General features: G+C 38.7%; 1 protein-coding gene across 1 annotated transcript in view; it reads left to right on the top strand.

Annotated features, from left to right (window-relative positions):
- Positions 1–12,936, top strand: part of LOC125164873 (transmembrane protease serine 11E-like) — a 60,345-nt gene extending 47,409 nt beyond the window's left edge. The window contains exons 12-14 of the mRNA XM_047857611.1: positions 1,006–1,265; positions 1,855–1,997; positions 12,775–12,936. Coding sequence (XP_047713567.1) covers positions 1,006–1,265; positions 1,855–1,997; positions 12,775–12,936 — 565 coding nt within the window. The remainder of the gene's footprint in view (positions 1–1,005; positions 1,266–1,854; positions 1,998–12,774) is intronic.
- Positions 12,937–20,040: the final 7,104 nt, after the last annotated feature.

Consider the following 20,040-nt stretch of genomic DNA (forward strand, 5'->3'; position numbering starts at 1 on the left):
TAGTGAGAGGTTTAATGGTCGGGAATTGGAAATGGCATCAAAGTACATATAGATAAATTATCCACTGATAAAGAAATAATAATTTGTCAAAGCAAGCCGGTGTTTTAAAGAAATTTTAAAGTCATCTTTGGACTTTGAGCCTGATGTCAAAGAGCCTTATCTCTCTGCTGTGTATCTATCAGGAATGGGGGCTGGGTGGATTGCAGATTTGACCTCAAAGGAGAAATTCTACATGGCAAGAAATAATTAAATATGAAGATATTTGGTAGTAACAAATTATACAACTGAAGTATTCCAAGGAATGAAGACCTTTTAACCTAATGCAAAATGCCTATGTATATAGGATAGTAATGTTTTGTTAAATTTATGTGTAGCCTTTTCAGTTTTCATAGAAATGTGTATGTTTGTGAGTAGGGAGCATGGTACATAGCATTTGTTCCTGCATCTGTACAAAATATGCTTTCTGTATGTCTCCTGGAGTCACTGATTCCTAGAAATGTCAAAAGGCTCTAGGATCTGGAGTAAGCGATTCAGTGCAGAGTGACATGTATTTCCTAAAATCCACACCACTGTGGCATTTCCACCTCACCTTACTCCTGAGCCAGATTCTCAGATTGGAAAGAGTTTATTTTTATACATAGAAACTGTAATTTTATTTTTATTTTTTTAAAGGTTTTTACTTAATTTTGAGAGAGAGAGAGAGAGAGAGAGAGAGCAAGCAGGGGAAGGGCAGAGAGAGAGAGAGAGGGAGACACAGAATCCAAAGCAGGCTCCAGGCTCTGAGCTGTCAGCATAGAGCCTGACGTGGGGCGTGAACCCATGAGCCACGAGATCATGACCTGAGCCGAAGTCAGACGCTTAACCGACTGAGCCACCCAGGAGCCCCAGAAACTGTAATTTTAAAAAGAAAACTTATGTTGACACCAGCAGCCTAAAATGTGTAATATAAGTCCTTACATTGGTAGCATAATAAAGTGGAATTTGCTGTTCATATTTTTTCCTCAGGTATAAGGACCCAACCAGATGGACTGCTTCCTTTGGAGTAACAATAAAGACTCCAAAGATGAAGCAAGGCCTTCGAAGGATATTTGTCCATGAAAAATACAAGTATCCATCACATGACTATGATATTTCAGTTGCAGAGCTTTCTAGCCCGGTCCCCTACACAAATGCAGTACATAGGATTTGTCTTCCTGATGCATCTCATGAGTTCCAACCAGGGGATGAGATGTTTGTGACAGGATTTGGAGCACTGGAAAATGATGGTGAGTATCTGAAGAGAAATCAAACCATAGTTACCCAGTTTGGTATTCTAAGCCTTTTAAAGAATGGAATGTCATTATGCCAAAATATGCTGGTGCATTGGTCCTGTGGACCTGGGTAAGTCAGGCCCTGTTTGTAAATTAGGTCTTTTATAAGACACAAAGATTCCTTCATTGCTTTAGGTTACTATCAAGTGCCTCACTACTACTGTAGTCATAGTGCTTGGTAAGGTGTCTGAAATAGTAAATATGTCTGAAGTTTTTACTAGGGATTTAACTGCATAGGAGATTAGGAATCATTAATATACTCAATTGTGAAGATGAGAGAATCGTATAGCCACCATTCTCCCTACTGAAATTACATTCTAAGTTTCACAATGGAACAGAAGCCACTTAGACAACATGATGCTCTCTCATAAGTATCTAATTTTTCATTTAAAGTAGTAAGGAAATCATTCTTTTCCCAAATATTACTGTACCTGAAAGAATACATATCCTAAATTGCCATCTTATCCAACAATTATGAAAGATTTTCTCAAGGTTTATAGAATATATGTATATCCACAAATATAAAGAATTTTTTTGTCTTTAGGTAGTGGTCAAAATCATCTTCGGCAAGTACAGGTGGATCTCATAGACACTAAAACCTGTAATGAACCCCAATCTTACAATGGTGCCATAACTCCTAGAATGTTATGTGCTGGCTCCTTGAAAGGAAAAAGAGATGCATGCCAGGTACGCGGTTTGACCAGTAGTATGCTGTGTAATTTTTTGTTCATCTTTTATTTTGAAATCATTATAATTTGCAGAAGGTTTACAGAGGGGTCTCATGTATTCTTCACCTCGTTTTCCCCAAACATTGCATCTCACATCCTATAATACAATATAGAATCTAGGAAATTGACATTGGTGCATATTCTATGGCATATTTTTTTACATGTGTTGTATGTTTGTGTAACCATCACTCCAGCTGAGAGATATTCCATCACCACAAAGATCTCCTTTATAGTAACACTTACTTCTCTATCACTTTCTTTTTTTATCTTTTCTCATTTAAATTCCAGTTGGTTAGCATACAGTGCAATTTTAGTTTCCAGGGTAGAATATAGTGATTCAACAGTTCCATACCACACCTGGTGCTCATCACTACAAGTGAACTCCTTAGTCCCATCACCTATTTAACCACCACCCCCCCCCACCTCCCTTCTGGTAACCATCAGTTTGTTCTCTACAGTTAAGAGTCTGCTTCTTGGTTTGCTTCCCTGTCTCTTTTTTTCCCTCTGCTCATTTGTTTTGTTTTGTTTTAAATTTTTTAATGTTTATTTTTGAGAGAGGGAGACAGACAGAGTGTGTTTTGTTTTGTTTGCTTTGTTTCTTAAACTCCACATCTGAGTGAAATCATATGGTATTTATCTTTCTCCAATTTATTTTACTTAGCATAATACTCTCTAGCTCCATCCAAGTCATTATAAATGGCAAGATTTCATTCTTTTTATGACCGAGTAATATTCTATTATATATACATTATATATATAACATATGTATATTATATGTATATAATATGTATATATGTATGTGTATATATACATATACATACACACACACTATGTGTGTGTGTGTGTGTGTATATGTATATGTACACACTACATCTTCTTTATCCATTCATCTTCTTTATCCATTCATCAGTCAAAGGACATTTGGGTTGTTCCATAACTTGGCTGTTATAGATAATACTGCTATTAGGGGAACATGTATCCCTTTGATATTTGTTTATTTATTTATGTATTTATGTATGTATTTATTTATTTATGTATTTATAAATTTACATCCAAGTTAGTTAGCACATAGTGCAACAATGATTTCAGGAGTAGATTCCTTAATGCCCCTTACCCATTTAGCACCCCCCTCCCAATCCCTCCAGCAACCCTCTGTTTGTTCTCTATATTTAAGAATCTCTTATGTTTTGTCCTCCTCCCTGTTTTTATATTAGTTTTGTTTTCCTTCTCCTATGTTCATCTGTTTTGTATCTTAAATTTCTCATATGACTGAAGTCATATGATATTCGTCTTTGACTAATTTCGCTTAGCATAATACCCTCTAGTTCCATCCAAATAGTTGCAAATGGCAAGATTTCATTTTTTTCTTTTTTTTACATTTAAAAGTATTGTATTATAATATTTAACATTTGTAATTTAAAGATTTAAAAAAAATTTTTTTTTTCAACGTTTATTTATTTTTGGGACAGAGAGAGACAGAGCATGAATGGGGGAGGGGCAGAGAGAGAGGGAGACACAGAATCGGAAACAGGATCCAGGCTCTGAGCCATCAGCCCAGAGCCCGACGCAGGGCTCGAACTCCCGGACCGCGAGATCGTGACCTGGCTGAAGTCGGACGCTTAACCGACTGCGCCACCCAGGTGCCCCAAAGATTTTTTATTAATATATGAAATTTTTTTTTTTTTTTTTTTTTTTTTTGGGACAGAGAGAGACAGAGCATGAACGGGGGAGGGGCAGAGAGAGAGGGAGACACAGAATCGGAAACAGGCTCCAGGCTCTGAGCCATCATCCCAGAGCCCGACGCGGGGCTCGAACTCACGGACCGCGAGATCGTGACCTGGCTGAAGTCGGACGCTTAACAGACTGCGCCACCCAGGCGCCCCGTATATGAAATTTATTGTCAAATTGGTTTCCATACAACACCCAGTGCTCATCCCAAAAGGTGCCCTCCTCAATACCCATCACCCACCCTCCCCTCCCTCCCACCCCCCATCAACCCTCAGTTTGTTCTCAGTTTCTAACAGTCTCTTATGCTTTGGCTCTCTCCCACTCTAACCTCTTTTTTTTTTTTTCCTTCCCCTCCCCCATGGGTTTCTGTTAAGTTTCTCAGGATCCACATAAGAGTGAAACCATATGGTATCTGTCTTTCTCTCTATGGCTTATTTCACTTAGCATCACACTCTACAGTTCCATCCACGTTGCTGCAAAAGGCCATATTTCATTTTTTCTCATTGCCACGTAGTATTCCATTCTGTATATAAACCACAATTTCTTTATCCATTCATCAGTTGATGGACATTTAGGCTCTTTCCATAATTTGGCTATTGTTGAGAGTGCTGCTATAAACATTGGGGCACAAGTGCCCCTATGCATCAGTACTCCTGTATCCCTTGGGTAAATTCCTAGCAGTGCTATTGCTGGGTCATAGGGTAGGTCTATTTTTAATTTTCTGAGGAACCTCCACACTGCTTTCCAGAGCAGCTGCACCACTTTGCATTCCCACCAACAGTGCAAGAGGGTTCCCATTTCTCCACATCCTCTCCAGCATCTGTAGTCTCCTGATTTGTTCATTTTGGCCACTCTGACTGGCGTGAGGTGATACCTGAGTGTGGTTTTGATTTGTATTTTCCTGATAAGGAGCGACGTTGAACATCTTTTCATGTGCCTGTTGGCCATCTGGATGTCTTCTTTAGAGAAGTGTCTATTCATGTTTTCTGCCCATTTCTTCACTGGGTTATTTGTTTTTCGGGTGTGGAGTTTGGTGAGCTCTTTATAGATTTTAGATACTAGCCTTTGTCCGATATGTCATTTGCAAATATATTTTCCCATTCCGTTGGTTGACTTTTAGTCTTGTTGGTTGTTTCCTTTGCTGTGCAGAAGCTTTTTATCTTCATAAGGTCCCAGTAATTCACTTTTGCTTTTAATTCCCTTGCCTTTGGGGATGTGCCGAGTAAGAGATTGCTACGGCTGAGGTCAGAGAGGTCTTTTCCTGCTTTCTCCTCTAAGGTTTTGATGGTTTCCTGTCTCACATTCAGGTCCTTTATCCATTTTGAGTTTATTTTTGTGAATGGTGTGAGAAAGTGGTCTAGTTTCAACCTTCTGCATGTTGCTGTCCAGTTCTCCCAGCACCATTTGTTAGAGACTGTCTTTTTTCCATTGGATGTTCTTTCCTGCTTTGTCAAAGATGAGTTGGCCATACGTTTGTGGGTCTAGTTCTGAGGTTTCTATTCTATTCCATTGGTCTGTTTTTGTGCCAATACCATGCTGTCTTGATCATTACAGCTTTGTAGTAGAGGCTAAAGTCTGGGATTGTGATGCCTCCTGCTTTGGTCTTCTTCTTCAAAATTCCTTTGGCTATTCCGGGCCTTTTGTGGTTCCATATGAATTTTAGGATTGCTTGTTCTAGTTTCGAGAAGAATGCTGGTGCAATTTTGATTGGGATTGCATTGAATGTGTAGATAGCTTTGGGTAGTATTGACATTTTGACAATATTTATTCTTACAATCCATGAGCAGGGAATGTCTTTCCATTTCTTTAAATCTTCTTCAATTACCTTCATAAGCTTTCTATAATTTTCAGCATACAGATCTTTTACATCTTTGGTTAGATTTATTCCTAGGTATTTTATGCTTCTTGGTGCAATTGTGAATGGAATCAGTTTCTTTGTCTTTCTGTTGCTTCATTGTTAGTGTATAAGAATGCAACTGATTTCTGTACATTGATTTTGTATCCTGCAACTTTGCTGAATTCATGTATCAGTTCTAGCAGACTTTTGGTGGAGTCTATCGGATTTTCCATACAGTTGTTTTAGATTCTATATTGTTTATTTCTGCTCTGATCTTTATTATTTCTCTTCTTCTGCTGGGTTTAGGCTGCCTTTGCTGTTCTGCTTCTAGTTCCTTTAGGTGTGCTGTTAGATTTTGTATTTGGGATTTTTCTTGTTTCTTGAGATAGGCCTGGATTGCAATGTATTTTCCTCTCAGGACTGCCTTCGCTGCGTCCCAAAGCGTTTGGATTGTTGTATTTTCATTTTCGTTTGTTTCCATATATTTTTTAATTCCTTCTCTAATTGCCTGGTTGACCCACTCATTCGTTAGTAGGGTGTTCTTTAACCTCCATGCTTTTGGAGGTTTTCCAGACTTTTTTCTGTGGTTGATTTCAAGCTTCATAGCATTGTGGTCTGAAAGTATGCATGGTATAATTTCAATTCTTGTAAACTTAAGAAGGGCTGTTTTGTGGCCCAGTATGTGATCTATCTTGGAGAATGTTCCATGTGCACTCGAGAAGAAAGTATATTCTGTTGCTTTGGGATGCAGAGTTCTAAATATATCTGTCAAGTCCATCTGATCCAATGTCTCATTCAGGGCCCTTGTTTCTTTATTGACCGTGTGTCTAGATGATCTATCCATTTCTGTAAGTGGGGTGTTAAAGTCCCCTGCAATGACCACATTCTTATCGATAAGGTTGCTTATGTTTATGAGTAATTGTTTTATATATTTGGGGGCTCCGGTATTCGGCGCATAGACATTTATAATTGTTAGCTCTTCCTGATGGATAGACCCTGTAACCATTATATAATGTCCTTCTTCATCTCTTGTTACAGCCTTTAATTTAAAGTCTAGTTTGTCTGATATAAGTATGGCTACTCCAGCTTTCTTTTGGCTTCCAGTCGCATGATAAATAGTTCTCCATCCCCTCACTCTCAATCTAAAGGTGTCCTCAGGTCTAAAATGAGTCTCTTGTAGACAGCAAATAGATGGGTCTTGTTTTTTTTATCCATTCTGATACCCTATGTCTTTTGGTTGGCGCATTTAATCCATTTACATTCAGTGTTATTATAGAAAGATACGGGTTTAGAGTCATTGTGATGTCTGTATGTTTTATGCTTGTAGTGAAGTCTCTGGGACTTTGTCTCACAGGGTCCCCCTTAGGATCTCTTGTAGGGCTGGTTTAGTGGTGACAAATTCCTTCAGTTTTTGTTTGTTTGGGAAGACCTTTATCTCTCCTTCTATTCTAAATGACAGACTTGCTGGATAAAGGATTCTCGGCTGCATATTTTTTCTGTCTAGCACACTGAAGATATCGTGCCAATTCTTTCTGGCCTGCCAAGTTTCAAAAGAGAGATCAGTCATGAGTCTTATAGGTCTCACTTTATATGCGAGGGCACGTTTATCCCTTGCTGCTTTCAGAATTTTCTCTTTATCCTTGTATTTTGCCAGTTTCACTATGATATGTCGTGCAGAAGATCGATTCAAGTTACATCTGAAGGGAGTTCTCTGTGCCTCTTGGATTTCAATGCCTTTTTCCTTCCCCAGTTCAGGGAAGTTCTCAGCTATAATTTCTTCAGGTACCCCTTCAGCACCTTTCCTTCTCTCTTCCTCCTCTGGGATACCAATTATGCGTATATTATTTCTTTTTAGTGTATCACTTAGTTCTCTAATTTTCCCCTCATACTCCTTGATTTTTTTATCTTTCTCTCAGCATCCTCTTTTTCCATAAGTTTATCTTCTAGTTCACCTATTCTCTCCTCTGCCTCTTCAATCCGAGCTGTCGTCGTTTCCATTTTGTTTTGCATTTCGTTTAAAGACCTTTTCAGCTCCTCGTGACTGTTCCTTAGTCCCTTGATCTCTGTAGCAAGAGATTCTCTGCTGTCCTCTATACTGTTTTCAAGCCCAGCGATTAATTTTATGACTATTATTCTAAATTCACTTTCTGTTATATTATTTAAATCCTTTTTGATCAGTTCATTAGCTGTTGTTATTTCCTGGAGATTCTTCTGAGGGGAATTCTTCCGTTTGGTCATTTGGGATAGTCCCTGGAGTGGTGCGACCTGCAGGACACTTCCCCTGTGCTGTGGTGTATAACTGGAGTTGGTGGGCGGGGCCGCAGTCCGACCTGGTGTCTGCCCCCAACCCACCGCTGGGGCCACAGTCAGACTGGTGTGTGCCTTCTCTTCCCCTCTCCTAGGGGCGGGATTCACTGTGGGGTGGCCTGGCCCGTCTGGGCTACTTGCACACTGCCAGGCTTGTGATGCTGGGGATCTGGCGTATTAGCTGGGGTGGGTAGGCAAGGCAGGAGGGGCAGGCTTAGCTCGGTTCTCCTTAGGTGATCCACTTCAGGAGGGGCCCTGTGGCAGCGGGAGAGAGTCAGATCCGCTGCCGGAGGTTTGGCTCCGCAGAAGCACAGAGTTGGGTGTTTGTGCGGAGGGAGCAAGTTCCCTGGCAGGAACCGGTTCCCTTTGGGATTTTGGCTGGGGGATGGGCAGGGGAGATGGCGCTGGCGAGCGCCTTTGTTCCCCACCAAACTGAGCTCTGTCGTCCTGGGGCTCAGCAGCTCTCCCTCCCTTTGTCCTCCAGCCTTCCCGCTTTCTGAGCAGAGCTGCTAACTTATGTCCTCCCAGACGCTAAGTCGCGCTTGCTGTTGGAACACAGTCCGCCCGGCCCCTCCGCTTTTGCAAGCCAGACTCCGGGGGCTCTGCTTGGCCGGCGAGCCGCCCCTCCACCCCGGCTCCCTCCTGCCAGTCCGTGGAGCGCACTGCCTTGCCGCCCTTCCTACCCTCTTCCGTGGGCCTCTCGTCTGTGCTTGGCTCTGGAGACTCCGTTCTGCTAATCCTCTGGAAGTTTTCTGGGTTATTTAGGCAGGTGTAGGTGGAATCTAAGTGATCAGCAGGACGCGCGGTGAGCCCAGCGTCCTCCTATGCCGCCTTCTTCCCTCCCGTCATCTCTTTTTTTTTTTTTTATTGCTGAGTAATACTCCACTGTATATATATATATACACCATATCTTCTTTATCCATTCATCCATTGATGGATATTTGGGCTCTTTCTATACTTTGGCTATTGTTGATAGTGCTGCTATAAACATTGGTGTGCATGTGCCCCTTAAAACAGCATTCTTGTATCCCTTGGATAAATACCTAGTAGTGCAATTGCTGGGTCATAGAGTAGTTCTATTTTTAGTTTTTATTTTATTTTATTTATTTTATTTTAAGTTTTTTAAGGAACCTCCATACTCTTTACCAGAGTGGCTGCACCAGTTTGCATTCCCACCAGCAGTGCCAAAGAGATCCTCTTTCTCCATATCCCCACAAACATCTGTTGTTGCCTGAGTTGTTGATGTTATCCATTCTGACAGTTGTAAGGTGGTATATCTCCATGTGGTTTTGATTTGTATTTCCCTGATGATGAGTGATGTGGAGCATTTTTTCATGTGTCGGTTGGCCATCTGGATGTCTTCTTTGGAGAAGTGTCTATTCATGTCTTTTGCCCATTTATTCACTGGATTATTTGTTTTTTGGGTGTTGAGTTTGAGAAGTTCTTTATACATTTGGATCTATGCCTTTATCTTATATGTCTACATATCTTTATATGATATGTCTTTTGCAAATATCATCTCCCATTCTGTCAGTTACCTTTTAGTTTTGTTGATTGTTTCCTTCGCTGTGCAGAAGGTTTTTATTTTGATGAGGTCCCAGTAATTCATTTTTGCTTTTGTTTCCCTTGCCTCCAGAGACGTGTTGAGGAAGAAGTTGCTGCAGCCAAGGTCAAAGAGGTTTTTGCCTGCTTTCTCCTTGAGGATTTTGATGGCTTCCTGTCTTACTTTGAGGTCTTTCATCCATTTTGAGTTTATTTTTGTGTATGGTGTAAGAAAGTGGTCCAGGTTCATTCTGCATGTCGCTGTCCAGTTTCCCCACCACCACTTGCTGAAGAGACTGTCTTTATTCCACTGGATATTCTTTCCTTCTTTGTCAAATATTAGTTGGCCATACGTTTGTGGTTCCATTTCTGGGTTCTCTATTCTGTTCCATTGATCTGAGTGTCTGTTTTTGTGCCAGTACCATACTCTCTTGATGATTACAGCTTTGTAATACAGTTTGAAGTCTGGGATTGTGATGCATCCTGCTTTGGTTTTCTTTTTCAAGATTGCTTTGGCTATTCAGGGTCTTTTCTAGTTCCATACAAATTTTAGGATTGTTTGTTCTAGCTCTGAATTCTTGAGTTATTTTGATAAGTATTGCATTGAATATGTAGATTGCTTTGGGTTGTATCAACATTTAAATAGTATTTGTTCTCCTATCCAGGAGCATAGAATATTTTTCCATTTTTTTATGTCTTCTTCAATTTCTTTCATCAGCTTTCTATAAATTTCAGTGTATAGATTTTTCACCTCTTTGGTTAGATTTATTCCTAGGTATTTTACAGTTTTTGGTGCAATTGTAAATGGGATCGATCCTTGATTTCTCTTGCTGTTGCTTCATTGTTGGTATATAGGAAAACAATCGATTTCTGTGCATTGATTTTATATCCTGTGATTTTGCTGAATTCATTGATTGGTTCCAGCAGTTTTTTTGGTGGAATTTTTGGGTTTTCCATATAGAGTATCATGTCATCTGCAAAGAGTGAAAGGTTGACCTCCTCCTGGCCGATTTGGATGCCTTTTATTTCTTTGTGTTGTCTTATTGCTGAGGCTAAGACTTCCAGTAGTATCTTGAATAACAGTGGCGAGAGTGGACATCCCTGTCTTGTTCCTGACCTTAGGGGGAAAGCTCTCAGTTTTTCCCCATTGATAATGATATTAGGATTGGGTCTTTCATATATGCTTTTATGATCTTGAGGTATGATCCTTCTATCCCTACTTTCTTGAGGTTTCTATCAAGAAAGGATGCTGTATTTTGTTAAATGCTTTCTCTGCCTCTATTGAGAGCATCATGTGGTTCTTGTCCTTTCTTTTATTGATGTGATGAATCACATTGATTGTGTTGCAGGTATTGAACTGGCCCTGCATCCCAGGTATAAATCCCACTTGGTCGTGGTGAATAATTTTTTTAATGTATTGTTGGATCTGGTTGGCTAATATCTTTTTGAGGATTTTTGCATCCATGTTCATCAGAATAATTGGTCTATGGTTCTCCTTTTTAGTAGGGCCTTTGTCTGGTTTTGGAATCAAGGTAATGCTGGCTTCATAGAAAGAGTTTGGAAGTTTTCCTTCCATTTCTATTTTTTGGACCAGCTTCAAGAGAATAGGTGTTAACTCTTCCTTAAATATTTGGTAGAATTCCCCTGGAAAGCCATCTGGCCCTGGACTCTTATTTTTTCGCAGATTTTTGGTTACTAATTCGATTTCCTTACTGGTTATGGGCCTGTTCAAATTTTCTATTTCTTCCTGTTTCAGTTTTGGTAGTTTATATGTTTCTAGAAATTTGTCCATCGCTTCCAGATAGGGCACAGACACCTTTAAAATATTTTTTAAAAATAGAGCCCCAAAGACTTCTACCTGTGCAACAGCTCAGTTGAGAGCTTTTTTCTATTTTTCTGAATGGCATAATTTTACTCCCATTGTTCTGGCATCCATGCCTAAGACAAAACACATATAAACCATCACAACTTCCATCTTATAATGACATAATTCCCTGATAATGTGTGAACTAATTAGTTTCAGTAGGACAGACTATCTTTCCGTTTTTGATAACTGCTGGTGGACATCACCTGATGCATCTTGTAATCTGTTAGCTATTCTGATTTTTCCATTAATTCCTTTATTCTCAGATTCATTTTTTCCTGTCTCTTAAGCAGATTTAAATTTTGTTGTCTCTGTAATGTCTATTTCTGCATCCTAATCTGCTCTGCCTTCATTTAGGCTTGGGTTTTAATTATCAAAATGATTTATTTGGATGCTACCTGTACTTACACTCTTTTTGTATCTCCTACCACCTACGAGGCTATACATCAACACTTATTGGTGAATTGATTTAAAAATTACAAACACGTTATTCCAAATTCAGTTACTATTAGCATTAGTTAACATGTTTACATGAACAAAAGAAAATGCACAAAGAAGTTAGTATAATGCAGAGGGGAAAAGCCAAATGTCTGAGTTAGAGCACTCTGGATTCAAATTCAATTCTGCCACTGAATACATGTGCCATCAGGCAAATTACTTAATTTCTCCAAGTTTTGATTTCCTCATTGTTAATATGGAGAAAACGAAATCTTGCTCCATGTTTTGTTGCCAGAATTAACATGAGTGAATTAGATAACATGTTAATTCAGAGCTCCATAGAGTGCTGAACACCTAATGGGTGGTCAGTACTAAAGACCCCATGATTTTGAGGCAAGATCAGCCTGTACCTTGTTTTTCTGAGGTATATAAAGAAACAGCCCTCGGGAGTTTACAAGGCATAAACAATCGGAATTTGTGGTTTTAAATATGTATTTACTAAGTTCTATTTTATGCCAGGCTCTATGCTAAGCACTTTATATTTACTGTTTTATCTAATCTTCAAAATTATCATCAGAGGTAGGTATTATTAGGAGCATTACAAATATATAAATTAAAGGTCTTAGCCGGCTGGAAGAGCCAGACTTGAGATTTAAACCCAGGTGTCTGACTCTAGTGTCTGTCCTTTTTATCAGTAATAGACTCTCCACCCTTCTTTTGGGAGCTATGTCACACTGATAAAGAATATGAGGAATTATAGTCTCAGATGTACCAGATAAGAGTACTCTTCTCCAAAGAGATGGCTCCTTTAATCTCAGCGTACCCACCTCTGAATCTAAGCTAATGCTTCAGGTAGTGGATCTCCTCCCTTATGTGAACTACTGACACAGGGTATCACTTCTGCATCTGAGCACACTGATTTTTGAAAACTTCCCTTTCATTAAATTCAAATTAGAAAAATAACAAAAACTGCCATAATGAACTGAATTATTAGTTACCAATCTCTCTCTTCTCCTGTAGGGTGACTCTGGAGGACCACTGGTTAGTCCAGATGCTAGAGATATCTGGTATCTTGCTGGAATAGTGAGCTGGGGAGATGAATGTGGACAACCTAACAAGCCTGGTGTTTATACTAGAGTGACTGCTTTCCGAGACTGGATCCATTCCAAAACTGGTATCTAAGAGAGAAAAATCTAGTAGAATGGAACACATTTTTGTGTATAGGCCATTCTCAAAGATACAGAATTGCAGAAGTCTTGCAGGTCACTTGGATATGACCCATCTAACTAACCTGTTTGCTTGATGCACATATTTCCTTCCTACCTCTGCTCCACACTGAACGTCCTGCTTCTGTCAGATAGATTCTGTCCCAATTTGCGTTCATTTGTTTTCTAGAAGCTCTTTCATCAAAATTTTGGCTTGTTGACATAAATTTCTTATGCATAAATTTCTTATGCATATATATATAATTTGAAGCAATTCCTTCTTTCATTTTTCCAACTTCTCTCATCTCAGATCTCTGCTTTCAAGGTGCAGAACAAAGGGCCAAAGGAAATGTAAAAAGGAAAGAACTATATTTTTATGTACACAAAAGTATTAGGAATTTCTTTTTCCTTAAAGGAATGAGGAAAATGATAATATTCATTATGACAGGTCAAGCAAACAGAAAGCAGAATACAAAACACTTAATAATGGAGAAAGAATGGGAATTAAGGAAGTACAGAGAAACCAAGATATAGTTTTATTTCATTTCTAGCTAACATCTACAGTGATAAGTGTGGGGACAATTCTGTTTTCCTGTGACCTACAATAATTATACAGATTCTATATAATGTACTTGTTCTAAGTTAAAGCAAATAATATTTATTTAGTCTTGCACTACTGAAAGTATCAATATATTATAATGAAAACATCATCCATTTACTTGATATTATGATAGTCCATGAAGAAGGGGAAGATGGGAAAATATCACCACTCAATGTATTGCAAATGCTCTAAAAATCTGAGGTTATGAAAATTCATTTAAGAACGACCAGTATACCTTACGTATTAAGATTTTTTTGTGGTTGACTAGACGAGAATGAAGAGAGAATTAGTATTTAACGAAAAGGAACTATCACCAAGGGCTTGTGTGCTTGTGATTAAAGCTTTTCCAGCTACAAAGCCTGGAAGGGAATAAGGCCCAGGTGTTAATGTATAGTTGTAGTCATGCAAATGGAAATGAGACCTCCATTTGGAGATGATTACACATCTTTGCCTGCTACCTGCTTTACCAGCCTGTGGCCTGAGCACTTCCCTGGGCTTGGATCAGAAGATATCCTCCCTGCTGTGTCTAGTATGGCACAGAATTGCTAACTGCCTACATACAAAATTGAAGACGGAAAGCCAAATATCAACCATTTTCATAATTTTATTTTTGGTAATTTACTAAGCTGTGAGAGACATAACACGCAAGTGATCTAGGCCATCATGAAGTTAGAACTCATGCCATGTTAATGGTGAGATTTCACTAAAGTTTTCATTACCCTTACCTGCTCATATATAGCTATTCACCAAATTCTGTATTGGGCCATAACCACTTTGAAAACCACAATCAGTAGGAAAAATTTGACTTTTATTGGCCTGAATAATATTGGCATATGAACTGGTAAAATTTAGGCACTTGGCTAAAATAAGATGAAAACTGACATGAATGGACGTGCTTGATATTTTGCACAAATTATTTTTGTTTTATTTAATATTCTGAAAAAAATAAAATTGAGGCAAGTGATGAATTTTAAACAAAGATTTAAGTACATTTCAAACTAAATTACTCTGAGTGTTCTATTCAAAATTGACCCCGTTTCAGTACCTTCTGTAGTTGGGCCTCTAGATGGCACCTGTAAGCTGTGGGAAGATAGAAAAAGATGTCTGGATCTTCAAGTGCTAAAAACTGTAGTAGAAATTCTGTGTTAGGGATTTTTTTATAAAAGCAAAAGAATACAATTCCTCTCTTTGAAGGCATTTAAAAATAAGTACACATAAATTGACATCATGGTCAATATTTTCCAGATTTCTGGAGGCGAGTTTCCAAACTAAAAATTTATAACATGTGATGTGAGGAATTTCTTCTGCAAGCCAACTTGAAGAGATTTAAATTAAGGAGAAATTTTAGGAGTTTAATTTCACAATGGCATCATAGTCCTCAGAGAAATACTTTTGATACTATCTTTTACAAAAGATTTGAGAAACAGAGGTTGGGTCACAGTGAAAATATGAGCAGTAGTTCAAACTTTATGTGCAGAGAAATAGATAATACAATAGGTCATATTTTTAAAATAACTTCTTTTGAAAAAAGATAACATATGGAGGGTTTCAGCATTTTTGAACATGTCTATTTTAACTATGTCATTGGAGAAAGTTAAGTCATGACTGGAATAACATTTATTAATTGTATAAGCGGTATGCGGTTCCTTTTATATCTTTTATCTCTCTTCCCACAGTACCTAGTAAAGTGCTTTGTATGTCATAGTCTTTCAATGTGTTGCTTTATTTTTATATTATGCAGAAAACATAGCTTTATTATTGTTTACACATTGACTTTAAGAAGTAATCCAGATTTTACATTAACTGTGATTTAAGCCAGGTGATTAAACACTCTAAACCTCAATATACTCCCTTATAAGACAGGGATAATAATATTACCTCAAATGATCGATTGTAGAGACTACAATGAGATAACATTTGAAAGTGCTTAGCAGAGTTCTTGGCACATAGTGGGTGCTCAAGAAATGGTAGCTATTATAACTATTACTTTAATTAAATGGCAATCTTGTTTTAAACAATTGGTACTTGATCATTAGATAATTAGATAATTAGAATAATAGAATAGGCCAATTTCTTGTTTAGTTAAGACTCCTCCTGGAAGTCTTTCTTGACTCCCTCAAGTGAATATAACATCCTCTTTTCTGAAATTCCTTACCATCTAAAAAAAACACTTTAAGATTTTCCCAGATAATCATAGATTCACATATAGTTGTAAAATATAAAACAGAGAGATCATGTGTATCATTTACCTAGTTTCCCACAATGGTAAACATCTTGCTTAGCTATAATATAATATCACAGCCAAGAAGTCAACATTGAGACAATCCATCAATCCATCAACCTTATTCAGATTTCACCAGTTTTAAAAGCATGCAGTTATGTGGGTATGTATGTGTTTAATTCTGTAATTTTATCATGTGTAGATTTATGTAATCCCCACCACAGATGAGGTACAGCATAGTTTGATCTCAAGGATCCCTCAAACTACCCATAGCCACCTGGCTCCTTCCCTATCCCTGTCCTCAGTCTTTAACTCCTGGTAACCATTAATCTCTTCTATATGCTTATGATTTTGTCAATTCAAGAATGGTAATGGAATCATACTCTATGAAACCTTTAGAGGTTAGCTTTTTCATTCAGCATACTTCCATTGGCATCAATCCAAGTTATGTGTGTCAATAGTTCATTCTTTTATTACTGAGTAGCATTCTATGGTATGGATGTACCACAATTTGTTTAACCATTCATTCACTGAAAGGCATTTGAAGTGTGTACAATTTTTGACTATCATGAATAAAGCAGCTATAACATTTGTGTGTCGGTGTGTAGGTTTTGTGTGAACATTCATTCTTATGGGACTAATACCCTAGAGGGCATTAATGGTCATATGGTAAGCACATGCTTAGTTTTTACAGAAACTGTTATATTCTTTTCATCTGGTTTCTTACCATTTTTTTAAACCTCTCTGTACCTACATTCTCTCCCCATGTTTTCTAAAACTGTTTTTAAAGTTTATTTATTTTCAGAGAGAGAGAATAAGCAGGGGAGGGACAGAGAGAGAGAGAGAGAGAGAGAGAGAGAAAGAGAGAGAGAGAGAATCCCAAGCAGGCTCTGTGCTGGCATCACAGAGCCTGACACAGGACTTGATCCCATGACCCTGAGATCATGACCTGAGCTGAAATCAAGAGTTGGATGCTCAAATGACTGAGCCATCCAGGCACCCCTCCCCATGTTTTTTTAGAGATGTGTGAATAGATCTGATACAACAACTAGACCATAAGCCCTCTCAGGTGGGGACCATGGCCGTTTCATTTTTATAACATTTATAGTTCATAGGAAAGTATAATATTTATGGCACATACTCAATAAAGATTTATGAAATAAAGATTGAAGACAGTAATAAAAGAAAGCAAACCGGAATACATGAGAAATTTTAAAAAAGGAATTACTTTGGGGAGAAAAAAATTAACAGTGTTGCCTTCATGAATGCATTATGCCATAATTTTTATAATTCTGGACTTTACCACAGTACCTCCAAGTATCTCATATTGCTTGATATATAATCTTGCTCTCTGGACTCTCCCACATGGTATACAATCAAATACAGACTAAAAGACATGGATTATGTGATAATCTTAAACTTGTGCCTGTTTATTTCCTGATACATAATGTCTTTGATGGTTTTCTGATGAATCTGTATCAATTTCTACACTGTATTTGTGGAGTGGATTCAAGTACAAGGATATATCTTATATCTGTGTTGGTATTAATTTTTATAACCCTGACTCTATGAGTTTTTTGTTCTAGTAATGTTTTTATTGTACATATTTCAAGGTGGGGTGGAAGACAGAGAGGCCTGAGACATGTAATTAGATGTGCCTTAGTCGACACTGATCCATTAATCAATACTTCTTTGGCACAGCTGTAGCCAGTTTAAATAAATAACAGTGTCCATCACTATAATCACTGCCCTGCACATACCTTTGACTCCTGCTTTTCATTCTTGCTTCACCACCCTATGACATTTGCTTTTTACCACAACCCTGATAAAATCCAGATCTCCACCTACTCTTTTCCTATAGTGTGCCATTGAACATGTTTGGAGAAAAACACAAAACCACTCTGACGGGTCTGACTTCAAATTCATGATCACAAATCTCCAGTCACTCTCAGTGCTTCCCCAACATCATATGATACTTCACTGTTCACCTTCCCGTTCTCCCAGATTTCTGTTTCACACCTCTTCCTCTCCTCAACTCCCCTATCACCTCCTTCTGCATCCCATTCTCTACTGATGATCTTGCTTCTCACCTCCTTCACTGAAAATCGAAGCATTCTGAAGAAACCCTCCACCACCTCTATTCGCGTGTCAGCGGCTACTTCTGCACACTTGACCTTCCTGCCAGTTGCCCCAGGTGCTCTGACTGAAAGCCAATTTTCCCACCTATACACTAGATCCCATATTCTCTCACCTACGTAGGTAATTCGCTCCAGCAACTCCTCCCTCCCTCTCCTACATCAAAATTTCTTTTTATTTTCTCAACCTTAAAACAGACACACACACACACACACACACACCAAAATGATCTCGACTCAACTTTTTCTACCCGTTGCAGCTCCAAGATTTTGCAGGAAAGCTTTTTGAAAAAAATCACTCTATATTTACTACCTGTTTACTACCTCCTATAACCTCTGCTTCTGTTATTCCTTAAGCACATTTCAATCAAATTTTGGCTTCGTAATTTCTCTAAAACTGCTCTTCACAAGGGCACTAATAGTCTCCATGTTGCTAAATCTAATGGTGAGTTCTCATCTTACATGTCTCATCAATCGCATTTGGCACAGTTAATCCCTGCCTCCTCCTTGTTAGATCCTCTTCTTTTTCTTTCAGGTCACTACATATTCCTGATTTCCTGCTACTCTCAGACTTTGTACTCACAGGTAGTCTCATTTTCTGGTTGCCACCCTTGTCCTTGCGCTCCTAATGTTAGCTTACACCAGGGCTAAGACCTTATTATTCTTCCTTGGTGATCTCATTCAGTCTCATGGTTTTAAATACCATCTATATGATGACATTTCCAGATTTTTATCTCTGGCTCAGACCTCTCTTCTCAAATCCAGACTCCTATGTCCAATGGTCTATTGGTATCTCCATTACTGGTATCTCCATTAAGTAACCATTTCTTAAAAAAAAAATTCTTTTTAATGTTTGTTTATTTTTGAGAGACAGAGAGAGAGACAGAGCATGAGTAGGGGAGGGGCAGAGAGAGAGGAGACACAGACTCTGAAGCAGACTCCAGCTCCAAGCTGTCAGCACAGATCCTGACGTGGGGCTCAAACTCACGAGCTGTGAGATCATGATCTGAGCTGAAGTTGGGTGCCTGACTGAGTCACCCATGTGTCCCTCTAATAATCATTTCAAACACAATGTGTCTTGTCTCCAAACATGTTGTACCCACTGTCTTCCCCACCTCAGTCAATGCCATTCTTCCAGTTGCTCAGGCCCTAAAACTTTTGACTTCTCTCTTTCTTTCACATCCCACATCTAGAATTTTCTAGTATAATATTCTCTAGAATTTTGCCTAAGCTCAAGCTCACTTATCAATTATTTGTAAATTTATCTTCTGTTCCCCTTTGAAAAGAATATCATTTGCTACTTTTTCCATTCTCTGAATCTCCAAAATTCCAAGGCCTGTGTCTCCCTCTCTATTTGACTCTCCCCCACTGTGCACACTCTCTCAAGCATTTCATGAATTCTTCTGCCTCCACACTTTCATTTTTGCTGCTTTTCTACCTGGGAAGCTATTTCCCTAAATAGTCATGTGATTTTCCCCGTTCTCTTTTCATTCAAGTCTCTGCTCAGATGTTGATCCTCAGAGAAGTCTACTTTGACCATTGCATCTTGTATAATTGCTTCTGTCTCTCATTTTCCTTTTTACCACACTTTACATATCTTTATAGCAATCATTTCTACCTGACACTACACACACACACACACACACACACACACAAATGCACACTTAAGCACACACACACATTGAGTATAATCCAGTATAATCTCATTTTAATTACATCTGAAAAGATTATTTTTCCAAATAAGGTCACATTCTGAAGTTCCAGTTGGGGGACAATACTCAACACAGTACAGTGCCCAAGACAGAAGCCACAGTCTTTTTGTATCCTTGGAAGTGACCTAATCTAATCTTGGAAGCAACATCCTGCTGCATTTAATTTGGTAGAAGTGAGTCAGTAAGTCCAGTCCATCCTCAGGGGAGGAGATTGCACAAGGGTGGTTGTGACCCTTGTGTGTCATACAAGGGTGATTCCAGGAGGTTGACACTATGGGGGGGGGCATTTTAGAGGCTCCCTACCATGAGCATGGACTTGGAAGGGGTCTTTTGAAGTTAAGGCTCCAACCTGTTGCTGTGATTGACTCTATGATCTTAGCTTTAGTTCTCCTGAAAGCAGAAGCTGAAACAA

This window comes from Prionailurus viverrinus, chromosome B1, assembly GCF_022837055.1.
Source record: "Prionailurus viverrinus isolate Anna chromosome B1, UM_Priviv_1.0, whole genome shotgun sequence".
Taxonomy (NCBI): domain Eukaryota; kingdom Metazoa; phylum Chordata; class Mammalia; order Carnivora; family Felidae; genus Prionailurus; species Prionailurus viverrinus.